At 38.6% G+C, this 15,261-nt stretch overlaps 2 protein-coding genes across 7 annotated transcripts in view; one reads left to right on the top strand and one right to left on the bottom strand.

The window, feature by feature from the left end:
- The first annotated feature begins 173 nt into the window (after positions 1 to 173).
- itpka (inositol-trisphosphate 3-kinase A) lies at positions 174 to 11,189 on the top strand. 2 transcript variants are annotated; one of them, XM_027008852.3, is made up of 7 exons: positions 174 to 915; positions 5,605 to 5,701; positions 5,929 to 6,142; positions 7,528 to 7,732; positions 8,049 to 8,150; positions 8,821 to 8,892; positions 9,037 to 11,189. In XM_027008852.3, exons 1-7 carry the CDS (start codon positions 487 to 489, stop codon positions 9,244 to 9,246), a joined length of 1,329 nt encoding a protein of 442 aa, XP_026864653.2. In that variant the 5' UTR covers positions 174 to 486; the 3' UTR covers positions 9,247 to 11,189. The 2 variants fall into 2 exon arrangements, with proteins under 2 accessions (XP_026864653.2, XP_026864652.2); XM_027008851.3 differs by having other exon boundaries at positions 5,602 to 5,701.
- Positions 11,190 to 12,454: 1,265 nt separating this feature from the next.
- Positions 12,455 to 15,261, bottom strand: part of ltk (leukocyte receptor tyrosine kinase) — a 39,848-nt gene continuing 37,041 nt past the window's right edge. For all 5 annotated transcript variants that reach the window (XM_081721982.1, XM_081721983.1, XM_081721985.1 and 2 more), the window contains one exon: positions 12,455 to 15,243. In XM_081721982.1, coding sequence (XP_081578108.1) covers positions 14,275 to 15,243 — 969 coding nt within the window. In that variant the 3' untranslated portion in view covers positions 12,455 to 14,274. The remainder of the gene's footprint in view (positions 15,244 to 15,261) is intronic.

The raw sequence follows: 15,261 nt of genomic DNA, 5'->3' as shown, positions 1-15,261 counted from the left end.
GATTAAACCGCAGCAATATAGCCGTATCGAAAGGCAAGGTTAACAGTTTTCCTTGCTGCTGTGCTTGGTGGTGGCGAGCGTGGTGCTGCGCTCTACAGTTTTATCTTGCTGAGCTGCACAGGTTGTGCACGTACGTGCCAATGAGGAAATGAGTTGACTGAAGTCAAACAAATGCAAAGTCAGGAAGAACAGAGCGTTTCAAACGCGGAAGATCACACAAAGTAAACCGCGCTGAGGTTGAGTGTTTCAGAGGGCTTCCCTGCCTCGACTGATCCACGTAATATGAAATGTGACCGAATGGACTACAAGTAATAGGTCGGTGTGGAGAATCCGCAGACTCAATGTAAGCTTACTCTATTTGAAATCACAAATTTACTTCATGAACTTTGCGGACATAATACCAAAAGAGCGGCTTCTTGGGGCCAGAAGAGTAACCCGTGGCCCCTTGGATAAAGGACATATCCCTTAAACCCAGCCCCATCACAGATGCCGAAAGAGAGGCGGAGGTCGTTGAGGGAGGCCGTAATCCACAGGTCATCTCCGATCTGCGACGGAGCAGGCAGAGAGCGAGAGGGCTTCTTCTCATCAACACAAATTTGTGATGATAGCTCGCAAATGGCGGAACGTAGCTCCACAAGTGGGCAAGTAGGATTCGTCTCCGATAGCGACCTAGTGGGAGGACGTCTCGTCCCACAGGTGACCATTACCTCCGACGGCGATGGAAGCGCACGCGAGATCGAGCAGGCGGATCTGGACACGGTGAACGGAGGGCTACGCCGTAAACTGTCTAATTCATCGGTCTCGTCTACCGGCTCCTCCGCAGCATTAGAAGAGTCAGAAGATGACATACTTAGTGACAGCGAAACAAAAAGCAAAGGAATCGTTACTTTGGAACATTTGGGGGACGCGGGAGAGGTATGTCGTCTCGTCTAATAGTTTCCCATAGTTTAAGGATGACCTGTTTTAGGTCGGAGTTCAGTCCGTTTGCTAGCCTTGCCTGCACAATATTTATGATGGAGTACCTATTTGAGGCCATCTAGTCAGTCTGAAACAATAAACAGTAATCGGTAGTTTAATAGCCTACATTTTGGTTTACTTACATTTAACAGCTCGATAACTAAATGTACTATTATATACATTTATTATTATATATATTATATAGTTTATAGTAAAATATATACTTATTATATCTTATGGATTTAAGTACGATAAGTGTTTTGAACGAGAAGTAAAACACGTTCGTTTGGTTAGTACTTTCTGCAACAAGTGCGTGCATGTTTGCAACTGATTGCGCACGTTTGTTCATGGGAAAACGTAAAGGGGATAATCTACAGAACAGTGAAAGGAGGGTCATCTCTTGGGTTGTACTCACAAGACAAACAGTGTAAATCTTCTCAGCGTGACATTGTAATGGAAAAACCTGGCCATTATTGCGGGTTGTATGTCTGTCAGATAACACCTGTCCTTTCTGACCAAATAACCTACTACTTGTTTGCAGTTCTAGTAGACTACCACAAGATAGTTTCCGAACCTTGAATATTCCTGCTTGTCTTCATACCTGCCATTACTGGCTTTGACTGACAAGTTGGCAACACCTGCCATAGCACAGACCACATTTGAATATATATACGACAAATGCTAAGAACGCTTTCATAAAGGGACCAACGAATAACAGAAGATTTGGTAAATTAAACCTTTTACAGACGGTCTTACTCTGGTGGAGATAATAAACAGAATAAATTAAATAATTATGTTTTCAGTTTATGAATTCAAGTTATCATCCAACACAGTAAACAAACCAGAAAGTTAGTGAACGCAGCAGCAGCAAAAAAAATAAATAAACAGGATTTCAGTCCCCATTTAATGTATCCTGAAAATCATAAAACAGTATTTTTTTAAGCATGAGCTGGGGTGTATTATTTTATCTGCCAAGTGTCAGCAGTCATTTTGGACAGCACTTTGCTTTGAAATACTCTTGCCCAGACACAACCATAGAAGGCCTTAGACAGAGCTCTGCTTTAAACACATGCTACCACTCAAAATCTGGAAGGCACATCTGTGCAGTATCCACCCTGAGCTGTCGGAGAAGTTCCACCCTCTCTGCTGAATGAGCTTGAATGTTGATCCTTTAGTCACACTGACGCATTCCACTCACGGGTGAAAAATGCAACTTTGTCTTTATAAAGAAGACTTGCATAGCCTGCTCACAAATGTAAGAGGAACTCTCTTCACACTGAGATTGCCAATGTGCAACTACCACATCCAGTGTTCTGATATATATGCTATACCAGTATACAGACTGGGCAAAATACATTATTGCAACATAGTTGTAGAAAACAAAACTTTAGCCTTCTGACATTTAAACTGAAGCCACACCATACAGCAAAAAAAACATTTTCACTACCTCTTAAAAGGGGAACAACTTCAGGCCTGTTGAAATGTCACCTGACTGATTAGAGTAACTATACTTGATATATTAAACACTTAATTAAGCTCTTTCAATAGTAGAAATAAAGACATTTCTCTTGTTCTTATTTAATCCTGTACAGAGACAGCTGAATGTCAACAGCACTATTATTAGCATAGTACGTTTTTCTTCAATAACATGCATGTCAGTTTAGCAAAGCAAGCAAAGGTGAGCACTGCTAGGTGCTTTATAGTAAGATAAGTACTAGCACTTTCCAATGTGTTGTCTTAGCACATGAGTGTAATTTACTTAAATAGTTCACTTACAATCAGTTGCAGGTAGGTTCTTTGGAAAGAGCCATGCATACATCTAGTTGTGCCAGTACATTAACTTTGCTTGCTAAGTTAAATAAAAGGGAATTATGAGGTAAGATATTTCCTTGTAGGAGCATGACAGAATGTTTGCTGCAGACAAATCTATTTTTGTTGTTTTAGTATAATATACCTTTTCCCGACGCACAAAAGAGTTATAGCAGTCTAAGAGCATGCATAGTAATGTTTGCTTATAATGTCAAGTATGACTGCATAACTCATTATTTGATAATGGGTGTGTTACAGATCTGTATATTTACTATTGTACAAGGTTCACATTGGATGTTACGAAACAGTTAGCAAGGAATGTTTTTCTTGTATTTCTTGTCTCCCAGTATTTCAGTGCTCCATGGATTCTAACTCCATTTAACACTTTTCCACTTTTCATGGAGTGTAAACATCACTTGAGAGAAAATTGTGTACCTGGCTATTTATATCCTTATTAGTCAACATACAAAGTCATCAGGTCAGTACTGCGCAGCCACATCTGCTGTCTTTTCTGTTTATTGTGGAGAGTCACAGATAGTTTAAAATAGGAACAACTGCAATGTTGACACATTTGTCATATAAAAACAAACAGTATGCTCAACCTCTCCTTTGTGGCCTTTTAACATTCGGGGGGAGTGTGGGTGGGTGTAGAGGTGTGTGTATGTTAGAAGAGGAGAAGTGGCCTTTCAGTTCAGGAAGGTTAATAGCCCACAATCTTTTATATTACAAACCAAACAACACCAACACTTGGGGTTCACATTTCTTTCTTGTACATTTTGTCAACAGCATTTCATCCCACAGAGATATGCTTTGAGAACACGTACCGTCAAGATTTCATTACTTGACATTTCAGATCTACACTGAATTGTTTCATTTGTTCCTTAGCAAAACTGATGGTTGTTTAATTAGTTTATAGTTTATCTGTGGTCTGCGTAATGTGCTCGACTATGAAGTCACACACTGGTATATTTTAACAATGCCAATGTTTCCTGCTAAAATAAATTATTATCCTATTATACCTTTCAGCTCTTTAAGTATAATGTAACTTACACATCATGTAATTACATACATAATTGGCAGAATAGAATATGCTGTTATAATCTACATTTTACAAATAATTGCAGTATGATAATGACATGGTAACTATGAAATAATTATGTTATTTATGTGCATATTCATGAATCCTTTACATGGAATCATTGTTTATTTTAAGTAAAGTTTCAGTCATTTTAAATCATTTCAAAATTTTATACAAACATATAGCATGAAACACATTGTAATTCCACAGTAACATGATTTTTTTGTTCCCTGTACTTTAACAAGTTGTGTTTGACATGAAGCAGTGGATATGAGGTTAAAGTACAGAATGTCAACTTTACCTTTAGAACGTTGTTGCTAGTGACCAGTGGCCTCACTGCCCCTCTCCATCTCGCATATTTTTTAAGCGCCACCACTCTAGTATTTCAACAAATCAATCTTGAGATGTAGCTCAACAAAAAGAACATAAAAACATAGACATAGCTGAAACTTACCCAATTGAAAAATTGTTTAGAAGCAAGAATGCATTGATAACTTGCAAATACATCATGGCTGTCCATGAAAGTATTAAGACCACTGTACTAAGAAAAATCCAAAGTATAATTTTTATCATGATGAAAAACTGTCGAATAAACAAAGATTACTCTGTGATGTTGACACAGATTTGTCAGAGAGAAGAATATATTAGCATGACCCCTGAGGGTTTACCACAGAAGCAATTCACTGCCTCAAGTACATAATGTTCAGGTTATTGTTGGATAAAAAGTGCATGTGTTATAGGCTTGGTAGAGTATCACCAGGGAAGATACACGGCATCTGGTGGTTGATCAACCAATTTATAAATTTACCAGTTTCTATTCAACTAAAGTTGACATTCTGCACCGTAACTTTGTGCTCAGTTTCATTTCAAGTTCATTTGCTTTAGCACAGATTCAGAAGAAGAAAAGTACATCAGTGTCCAATTACTTATGGACCACTCTTCATAGCTGGCAGCCAGACCATGAAAATGCTAATGAATCTGGTTCACATCAAGGATGTCACATGGCCCCATTTACTTTAAAAAAAAAAAAGAGTTATTGCAGTCATGGCATTGAAAATAAAGTGAACGCTCTATGTGATTGGCTGAGGTGAGAAGCGTGTCTGTGGCTCATAGCTGCCATCTGTGTCAAACAATTACCTTGTCATGGTTGTACACTGAACATGGAATCGTTTTCAGAAAACACTGTTATTGCACTGTTCAGGGGTTAAATGATATAGGAGGAGAATCACATTGCAGTATTTTAAGGTTTTGGAATTAATGTTGTGATACTTATTAAAAAAAAAAAAAAAGTTTGTTATTTATCCAGGAAAACTATTTCCAAACTGAATTAATTATCAGTCTAGAAATAGAAAAGCTACGTCTAGAGTAGGGCTGCATGACAGACAAAAATATTATATTATAGTAATAAAGCTTCATTTTGCGGTTGCAATTTTCATTATCTTAAAACATGAAGGTTACCTTTTAATGTGATTTACATAAAAGTAGCTTGCATGATTTTGAACAAAATTATTTATGTTTTTTGGATTATGTGAAAGTTGTGTTTCATCAGAGCATCTGTTTCATCTGTGAATGGTCTGGACAATATTGTGATAATAATTAGCAAACAATGCATTTTTTAAAACATTTTACAGGAGCCAGTCTCCAAGGTGCTATCACCACATTGCCTGACAAAAAAAAATCCTGAATTTTCTTTCAGAGTTGCAACCTGCTATTTATCCTTAAACAGGATTTGATATCAGCATTTTAATGTCTCTCAGCAGGCCAGACCCTGGTGGAAGTTGAAGACAGTGGTCCACTGGCCTTTTGTGGCTTCACAGAGACGACGTCTATCTTGGGTTCAGTTAGCAGGTCATAAAGGTAGGTCTAGTTTATTAGATGAAAATAGTCCAGTGCTACACAGCCTGCCATGGAATTGCTATAGTATTGTTTACGTATTGAATCATCAGTGGATGTGTCTGTTTAGCCCAGTCAGGATGCAGTCAAGGTTTCGATGAACTTCAGCATCAGTCGATTCTGAAGCCACTTCACGCTGCGTCCCATCACTCTACTGTCAGCTCAGTTTGTGTGTTTATGTTTGGATGCAGGCAGCTTCAAGGCTGGAGAGGAGGGCACCATCCTGAAGAAGTACTCGGAGAATGAGAGGCTGTGCTTTGAGCAGCTGAGCGGTGACATGCTGCAGAGATTTGTGCCTACCTACCGTGGTGTGGTAGAGCGGGACGGGGAGCTATACCTGCAGATGAGCGATCTGTTGACCAGCTTTGATGGACCGAATGTCATGGATTGCAAGATGGGAATGAGGTAGAGTGCAGCAAACACTGTACACTTATCAGTTATTGGCATTTTTAGTGAGCTTTTTTTAAATAAATCTTTGGCTAAATGGTCACACGATGGTTTTGCTGCCTTTGCTGCTCTCCAAATGCTCACAGAAGACCTCTTATGTGATAAAGATTAGATCAGAAATCCATGTAATCATTAAGTGGCTGGGAAGAAAACTCCATACCCTCAGACATGGCCATTTTCTATTAAGGTTATTAATAAGGAGCCACTCTCACTGGACAAGGGGAGTTCCATTATGGCACAAGCAGCAGTTCAGATCTGCATATATGTTGATTGAATCTTTTGAAAGAGCTGTTTGTCTTTTCAAAAGATGTTTCCTCCTACTACCACTGGGGTATGAAACTCTATATTTAGATACATTTGAGCACAGATGACACAGATGAGAACCAGGCATTTTAAATAAGTCTTGAAAACTTATGTTTTTGAGTGGCTAATAATCAGGCACAACATGTGCAGTCAATTTGATGTGTGTTTGTGTGTGTGTGTGTGTGTGTTTGTGTGTGTGTGTGTGTGTGTGTGTGTGTGTGTGTGTGTGTGTGCGCGTGCACATGTGTGTTGTGGTTAGCTTTGGCCTTGTAAACACCTGTTAAGGCTCTTGGCCTGTTTCCTGTAAAGGCAGAGGGTGGAGCTAAGGCTCTTTGGAGTGAACAACCGAGGCACCCATTTCCTGTGCTGCACGTGCACATTATCTGTCTTTACAGACAGACAGACACAAATGCGTGTATACACACATTCATACACACATACATGGGGCGTCCCTGAGGGCTTCCTTCTCACAGACTTTACACATTTGAGATGCTTGCAGAGACATTTTTTTCTGAGGAGTCCCGTACTGACTTTCACACACAGGAAGTCATCAGGAGTGAAACTGAAAGCCTCCTGTGGATATGTGAAAAAACAAGAACCTCAAAATCTCACCCCTTCAGTCAATATTTTAAGATATTGTGGTCAATATAATCTGAAATCTTAGTTGATGTTGTAGTAGTATGAATCATATATTATTTAGACATACTGTTTATGGGTTGACATTTGTATGAAGCCAATGATTTCCTACTTTGGGCTTCATTAACTTACTTGGGCTTCCTAAACAAGGAGCCTGACCATCCTCTTTGCAACATCTCATTGGAGAACCTTTTCTTTGGGTTTCTCAGACAACCCATTTCCATTGAAAACATCCTGATAGAAAACTGGTTCCTCATATTCCTTTGTTGAGAGACATGGTTTTGATCCAGCAAATCTTTCCACTGGACACCAGAGGGTGTCATCAGGTGGTCCAGTGGCTGTTTTCCCCTCTTTTTGGCTGCTCGCCTTCCTGAGGGATTTATTCCTCCTCTGCTTGCCATTAGGACTTATCTGGAAGAGGAGCTGGTACGTGCCAGGGAGAATCCCAAGCTGCGGCGGGACTTGTATAAGAAGATGGTGGAGGTTGATGAACAAGCGCCCACAGCCGAGGAGCACAGGCAGCAGGCCGTGACCAAGCCACGCTACATGCAGTGGAGGGAGACGCTCAGCTCCACCAACACACTTGGCTTCCGCATCGAGGGAGTGAAGGTACCTGCACAGGGTGAAAGACAGAGATGCTTGCAATGGGTGGGGGAGGGGTTGTTGCTTCCCCTGCATAAACTGTGGCAAGTGGAATGAATTCTTCATTCTCAGATCCTTCTATGTATAAATGTTCAAATAAAGTTTATGTCACAAATGGTGTATCTCACCCCACACAAATGAATATCTCTGAAGCTGTGTCCCTAATGGCTCCTCTTAAAAAGCAGAAGTAGTCCATGACCATGCCTATTAGAGGAAATTTTTTTATTTCTGGCTGCTTTGATGGGATTATGTGTGATTATCACCTTTGTTATTGAATTTTTAGAAAGCAGATGGAACCTGTCGCACAGATTTTAAGAAGACTCGGTCAAGGGAAGATGTGACACACGTCTTCAAGGACTTTGTCTGTGGGAATGAAAACATAATTGTACGTGAGACCAACCAGATCAACCTGTTTGGCCACCCCGTCATTCTGCCCAGTACTCCCACAAACTACGGTTAAAGAGAAAGAACATGTTTAAATATACAAATAATGCAGATTAATAAAATAATTCTAGCTGTGCTGATCCAGACAAAACATTTTTACATTTTCATCTTTGATTTGTTTGACCAGAGTACATTTCTATTCATTCAATAATGTAATTTAATTTGCCATTATTTCACTTCAGGCCTACGTAAATAATCTGTACCTTAAGCATAGTAGTACTGGTTTATTAATATCTAGCCAGGTTCAGGAGTACCTCTTCATTCTGGTGACATTTTTTTATCTATTACTGAACCACTCATACAAACATGTAAAATACATGCTCTTATAGAATGGAACTAAAACTAGGTCAGGAAACTATAGGTAAAGACTATGATTCCGACCACGAATAACCTAAGAATAACAAAGTGTGTGTGGTTTCAGGGTGGAAAAGAGTACCAGCACATGGTGATCATCATCCCAAACAGCAACGTTCGAAGCAATTGTGTTTACAAAATGACTTTTTCTAACTAGAGCTCATGCTGAGATTATTGTTACTGGCAACCAGATTACTTCATCTTGCTCTATTCTATTGTTTCATGCTGAGCGTCTCCCATCCATCTGTCTCTTACAGGGCTCCTACATTAGGAGACTGAACGATATCAGACACACTCTGAAGGTTTCAGAGTTCTTCATGAAACACGAGGTAAACACATGGGTCCTATTCAGTACATTTTGTGGCATGTGACATTATGCATTACAAACAGAAAGCATACTAGTCACCAAGACACATTCTTCCAAGAAACAGGCAGTCATTACAAAAACGTTCTGTAATGGGTTTATTCCCAAGGTCATCGGGAGTTCACTGTTGTTCATCCACGACCGTACTGAGCGTGCCGAGGTGTGGCTCATTGACTTTGGCAAGACCACAGCCCTTCTGGAAGGGCAGATCCTGGACCACTGCAGGCCCTGGCAGGAGGGGAACCGAGAAGACGGGTACTTATGGGGCCTGGACAACCTGCTGCAGACCCTCACCTCACTTACCACAGAGGGCTTATAGTGAACTTTCCTGCTGGAAGGAACTAAAGGACCCCATATTAAGTGTGCTGTGGGGAGAAGTGAAATGATTCAGTTATTTGTAGTGTTCAGGTGTAAAAACACTCGGTGTGCATAGTGAAACTGGGTTCTGCCTCATAAGCTGCATTTGTCCTGACTTGTCTCTTTTATGACTTTTCACCCAACATGGAGAATGTGTTTTACCTTAGTCAACCCTTCTAGAGTGCATAGTGCTAGAAAACTACAGATAACCAACTGATTGTCTCTAGCGATTAATGATAGATAAACCCATGACAAATTACAGAAAACACTGGCAATATTCAGTACCTCTTTGTTTATCAGCAAATCCAATTTAAATAACCAGTTGCCATCAACACTTTTATTACACCTTAGGTTCCAATAACCACTAGGCAGTCATGGCAGTTGGCTGTTGCTGTTGTACGATGATCCGCTAGGACATAATTTAGTGTACCTCTGACAAAGCATGTTTGAAATGTAAAAGGAGTACCAGTGAACTAAAAGTATATGTTCATTGCCTCCAGCAACCAGCATATTCACACATACCTTCTCTTTAGCCAATCTGAAGATCAGTGTTGTGTTCAAGCTTTGTTTCTCTGGTTGAAGATGTTGTGAAATTAATCACTGGTGGCATACTTTTAATTAGATTTTATTGCCAATGAAGACAAAAACTAATTTTTGTGATGATTAGCGTAATGTTCTCTGGAAGGGGGTAATGGCTAAAAGTTAGTTATGATTATATGACCCATAAGTTCTCTGAATGAACTGGACTACATTCCCGGTAACGAGAAAGCATGGTAAAGTGTTTTAAATTAGTCAGCCCTTCTAGAGTGCATAAAGTGCAAGACGACTACAGATACATAAATGAATAGGCCAATAGTGAAATAACAATAAGTATTTCAGAGCCAGCTTAACTTTGAATGCTTGACACATCATATGTGGCACAGCACACCCATTCTGACCAAACTGCCTTCATGCTACAAGGGCAGAATGCCATGTGTCAAACACTGGGCCAGACGGCATCCTTCAGCCTGCTTCTATCTGTATTTCTTTTATTGTTTTTCTGGCCACTCTCTAGCCACTCTCTAGCCACTGGCCACACTTTAGCCCTTAAACTAGGACAGACCAGTTGTGCTACTTTCTCTCCCAAACTGAAAAATTAAAAAGTGTGTGGGTTTACATAGGGCCGTGGGCTTGAACCATGTGAAACCTCTGATCCTATTTTTTTTTTTCTACTTGAAGATCAAACTATTATGCGGTAAATCAGTCTGTGAATACAAAATTATTTTAGAGCTGGTGTTTAGAACTGGCAAAGAATAGTATTGATAATAATCATTATATTGATTATATAAAGACTTTACTGTTCTGGTGGCGTTGAGCATTACATTTACAGACTTGAGAGACAATCTGTATATCTGTACTTTTCCAATAGTATTTTCCCAGACAGCTCGGACAAATTTTACCTTGAAACACTATTGTTTTTAGGGATCAGGTGACAGTATTTCTTGTCACAGAATGTTTATACATAAGATTTTCTCATAATAAAAATCCTGAAAAAAATGCTGTATGAGTCCAATGCAAAACCATAATGTTCTGATACAGGTTATATATCATATCAATTTTTTTCACTGTGCAATATTTTTTATGTTGCCAAGACTGAGGAGTAGCATTATATATGTAATGGAATTCTGAATGAATGAAGCTTTTAAAAAGTAAAGATAATTTATAAGTTAATACTGAAATGTTAATAAGCACTGAATCAAACGTATTTTTAAAGGAAACACATTTTATATAAGCATGACCTTTAATTGTAAATAGTGAATGCTCAATTTATACATCAACATGTAGCCTTAGTGACTTTTTAAAATTTTATATGTCAAATTTATATCAGGTTTTTATACTTGCATAGCATGTATAAACAATCTTCATGAGAATGCTCTATATATATATATATATATATATATATATATATATATATATATATATATATATATCTCGGCCTTGTGCTTTCTGTGCTTTACAGCTGTGGGTTTGGTGGGGTTTTTTTGTTTTTGTTTTTGTTTTTTTTGTCTTTGGTATAATCCATGCTTGTTTCATTGGTGTTCTATTAATGAGACTGTTCTGTTTGCTTGACAAAAAATTTAATCCCAATTATGCTTCAGTTGTTATGTTACGTTTCCCAATTATGCTTCATTTGGTGGTAAACCCACAGAGGCATGCACAACTGCTGTGGAGTGTATGCACAGATTATAACAAGGAAATTCCCTAAGGGGCTAGCCACAATGCTTGGTGATCTGACCCCTACTTCCATCAATATATAAGTAGTCAAACAAGAAACAAGGTTTTAGATTAGTGTTTTGTGATCATAGAAAGGGCATGTGAGTTCAAAATAAGTAACAAACCACTGAAGAAAGACATTGTGGACAATAAAAAGGAAAGACAAGCCTAAAGCATGCTTTGAGGATGTGGACTGGAGGATATTTCAGCATGGAACATTGGATGAGATCATTGCTATTGTTAAATAAACTAATATAATTATTTGTGTACAGACACTTATACACACAAAATGAATTACATTTTATCCAAATAAGACCTATCTTAAAATGGACATTGAAAACATTGATTTTGGGGAAATGGGCCTTTATGAGTAAGGATCTATACAACAGAGTGTAATATAATTGGTATAGTATGTTATAATTAAAGATACAGCAAGGCTGTTCAGATTACTTCGAATTTTTGTTAAGACAGTGGGTAAGCATCTAGAATATTGCTTTTAGACAGCTCACCTAAAGACTAAGAAAATATGTGCATTTTTCAAACTGCTTGCAAGTTTTAAAGAATAAAGAATATGCCTTCACATACGTTTAGAGCATCCCAAAGCAAGATTTAAAAGGAACAAGAACTCCTTTATCCTTCAATCAAATGAACTCCTAAAGTAAGGCTAGTTGAAAGCTTCTTGAACAAGTGCAATTTTAAACTCATAATAAAAATATTATAATGTCAAAGGGAGTGGTCAGGTTAGCTTGTAGCCTGTGTCTATATGAAACTAATGTGTGTAATGTAAACTGCCAATCAAGTTTATCATGTTGTCTTTGGTTGTATTTTTTATTTTTTTGTAATTAAAAGTAATGTTTCTTATCAAAATCTCCAACAGCATACTTCTGTCAAAATCTATACTCAGAAAAGAATCAATAAACCTTCCAACAAAATTTATTTATTTTTAATGGATAAGAGAAGCTAATTATGTTACCCCAATATAGATACATGTATCTGCAATGAAAAGACATGACAGAAATATACAAACATAAAGAAATAAATTTGCAAGTATAAAATATTAAAGGTAGAGCTAATAGGTTTAATATATACTTGGATGTTATGTTCTATAACAGAGTTTTAGAGAAAGAAAGAAACTATTTCAATGGAAGTTTGAAATGTAAAATGCAGAAACCAAAAGTATAATGAACTGTAAGTAGTTTCACCTCATAAAGCTAGTTTATCCCTGACCATATTTAAAAATTGTCATTGTAATTTCACATCCAGATTTCAAGAATATGTTAAGACATGAGAATAACATGTAAAAGATGTTACATGTGTAAGCAATGAAAATAAAACCCTCGGTACTGAGAAAGTTATATCTTAGAGTAGCAACTTCATTGTGATTGTGATCCTTCAGGCCAGAATAACTGAATAACACATAGCTTGGTGCTCTCCAGTTTAGCATATGGGACACACAGCGTTGGATATTACATTCACTGCCAGAGTATATAACACAAATGTAAATCCATCTTCCATTCCATTCCATCGAAAAGTCAGCATAAACAAAATGCAAAGAGAATTTCAATCTCCTTATCTCAGATTTTACAGGTTTTATGCCATGGTTAAAACACTACACATTTCATCAAATATTTTAAATGAAAAAAAGGAAAGTAATGTCAATAGTACTATACAAAAAATTTATTTAAAATTTTTTTAATTAATTAATTTTAAAAAAACAAAACTGTCCATTTACCACACACTGGCAGTGCATAAAAACAAGAATTTTCATAAACTCAACATAAGCTTGAAAAATGCTAACTATACATCAGTTCAGAACACATTCCCAGTGGGTCCTTCAACATTTAACATCAATAACCACATTCCTGGTTACATCTGGAAATATTCTTTTAAAGTTTTTACCAAACGCAAATAATTTTGATGATTTAGGTTCAATAATTATTTTTCTAGCTTTATCAACGGCCTCAATTATGAAATTGCTATTTTTTAAGCAAAATTTAACACAAGTTTCTCAGACAATAGAGCAATTACTATACTGCCCTTTCTGTTTTTAAATCAGCATATAGATTTTATGGTAATTGTAGCAGCATTCAAGGTTAATATACATTTCATCATATTTATATACCTTATTATGAGAAACAAATAAAAAGGACTTTAATTTATTTGCAATTTTCCAAGATCATTTTAGAAACTGCTGTATTTCTTTAGTTCTCTCTAGACAAGGACTATTAAATGCTTATCAAGAATGTCTTAGCCTTTGCTAATACATCAGTTTACATCTAATGCTGGTTCCTTGAAAGATGGCAGAAGTTTACAAGGTGTCTCTTATTTGTTACTTAAAATTAGCCTAATGTATGTTTTCACAGTGCTAAGTGTGGCTGAGAATCCTATGTGTTTATACCACAAAGTGGAAGCAAGAGGCTTGCTATCTGCTTTGTGCAAGTTCTCACAGAATTCATCAACCAATTCGAACTATCAAATAGAAGTGACAATGTTATGGTTCTGTCATGTCCTTCATCTCTACAGCAGCAATATTGTGTGTGTTCTTCAGCAGTAAGTAGCTTTCATGTCCAGCTCATGTTTTGTGATGTTTTCAGTCATGGAAAATTCTTGTGATCCATATGCAAAAAGACCAAACAATAAAAAGTCAGCTGATCTGCAGGCCAACTGGAACAATGTGAGATGTTTTTATCAGTGGTATGACTCTTCGATTCTTCAGTAAGTGCACAATTCTGAAACGTTACACAGGGGTAACACTAAGGTCTTCAGACAGTGAGAAGCCTGAATCTCGGTCCCCTGTGGGCTTCTCGGGCTTGGTATGCCTTCTGATGTCTTCGTGTCTGTAGCTGGAATAACGTTTCACGCGTGGTTTGTGGGCAACAGTGTCAGCCAAGCCAAACACCGCTAGTGAGGAGCTAATTGCAGAGCTGGTGCTGGGTTGTGCATACCTGGCAAGCATGTGGGGCAGACTCTCAGCCTCAACTCTCTGCTTGTCATAGGCATAATTTACGTTGCCACAAGGAAAGGTCTGGAGCTTGGCCAAGTTCATGACTGCAGTGAAGGAGCCCCCTGCAGCCTTAGCTGGCCCTTTCCGTGATGCAAGACTAGAAGACCCTGCAGGACTGGAGGTCATCTGAGAGGGAGCAGGAGGCATGCTTGAGGATGGGGTATTGACTTCTATTCCAGAGTTGTTCTGTTCAAAGGGAGAGGTAGAGAAAGACAGAGGGGTGTCGGTGAAGGACAGAGGCATGGATCGCGTGTGGCACAGTACTGTCTTTCCCCGTCCAAAGCCCTCCAGAATCCAGGAACCATAAGTTGGGTTCCAGAGGTTCTTGGCCTTGTTCTTCAACTTCTGGCTGCCTGAGGAGGAGCTCGATCTGGAGCATCGACGGTGCTCTGGAACCTGGAGCCAGGACCCAGAGCAGGATCCATTAGTAGGAACCAGGTCAGCCCAACATGGCTCCAAAGCTTCACACCGGGTGGCCTGCAGAGGCATTTGGGGTGGCCGTTGTAGCAGCAGGTGAGGTTTGTGAACCTGAGAGAGAGGGGTGGAAATGGCAGGCTGCACAGGTGTGTCCTGTGACATGGATTGGGTCACCAGAAAAGGGTTCATACTTCCAGACCCTTCTGGATGGATCACTATACTGCTCTCATCCTCCACAGCTGGCCCATGTTCCACTGGGAGAGGCGTATTGATCACATCAGGGTCCTGGATGCCGACAAGGAG

The sequence above is a fragment of the Electrophorus electricus genome, chromosome 10 (genome assembly GCF_041902795.1).
Source record: "Electrophorus electricus isolate QZ-2024a chromosome 10, ASM4190279v1, whole genome shotgun sequence".
Taxonomy (NCBI): domain Eukaryota; kingdom Metazoa; phylum Chordata; class Actinopteri; order Gymnotiformes; family Gymnotidae; genus Electrophorus; species Electrophorus electricus.
The sequence above is the reverse complement of the archived record's forward strand: the minus strand, read 5'-3'. Positions and strand labels throughout refer to the sequence as shown.

What these genes read in the sequence shown, in the direction of transcription:
- itpka (XM_027008851.3), top strand. Translation starts at nt 487, where the DNA reads ATGCCGAAAGAGAGGCGGAGGTCGTTGAGGGAGGCCGTAATCCACAGG. An exon ending in TCAGTTAGCAGGTCATAAAG is followed by an intron (nt 5,702 to 5,928) that starts GTAGGTCTAGTT and finishes GTTTGGATGCAG; the next exon opens with GCAGCTTCAAGGCTGGAGAG. An exon ending in TCCGCATCGAGGGAGTGAAG is followed by an intron (nt 7,733 to 8,048) that starts GTACCTGCACAG and finishes TTGAATTTTTAG; the next exon opens with AAAGCAGATGGAACCTGTCG.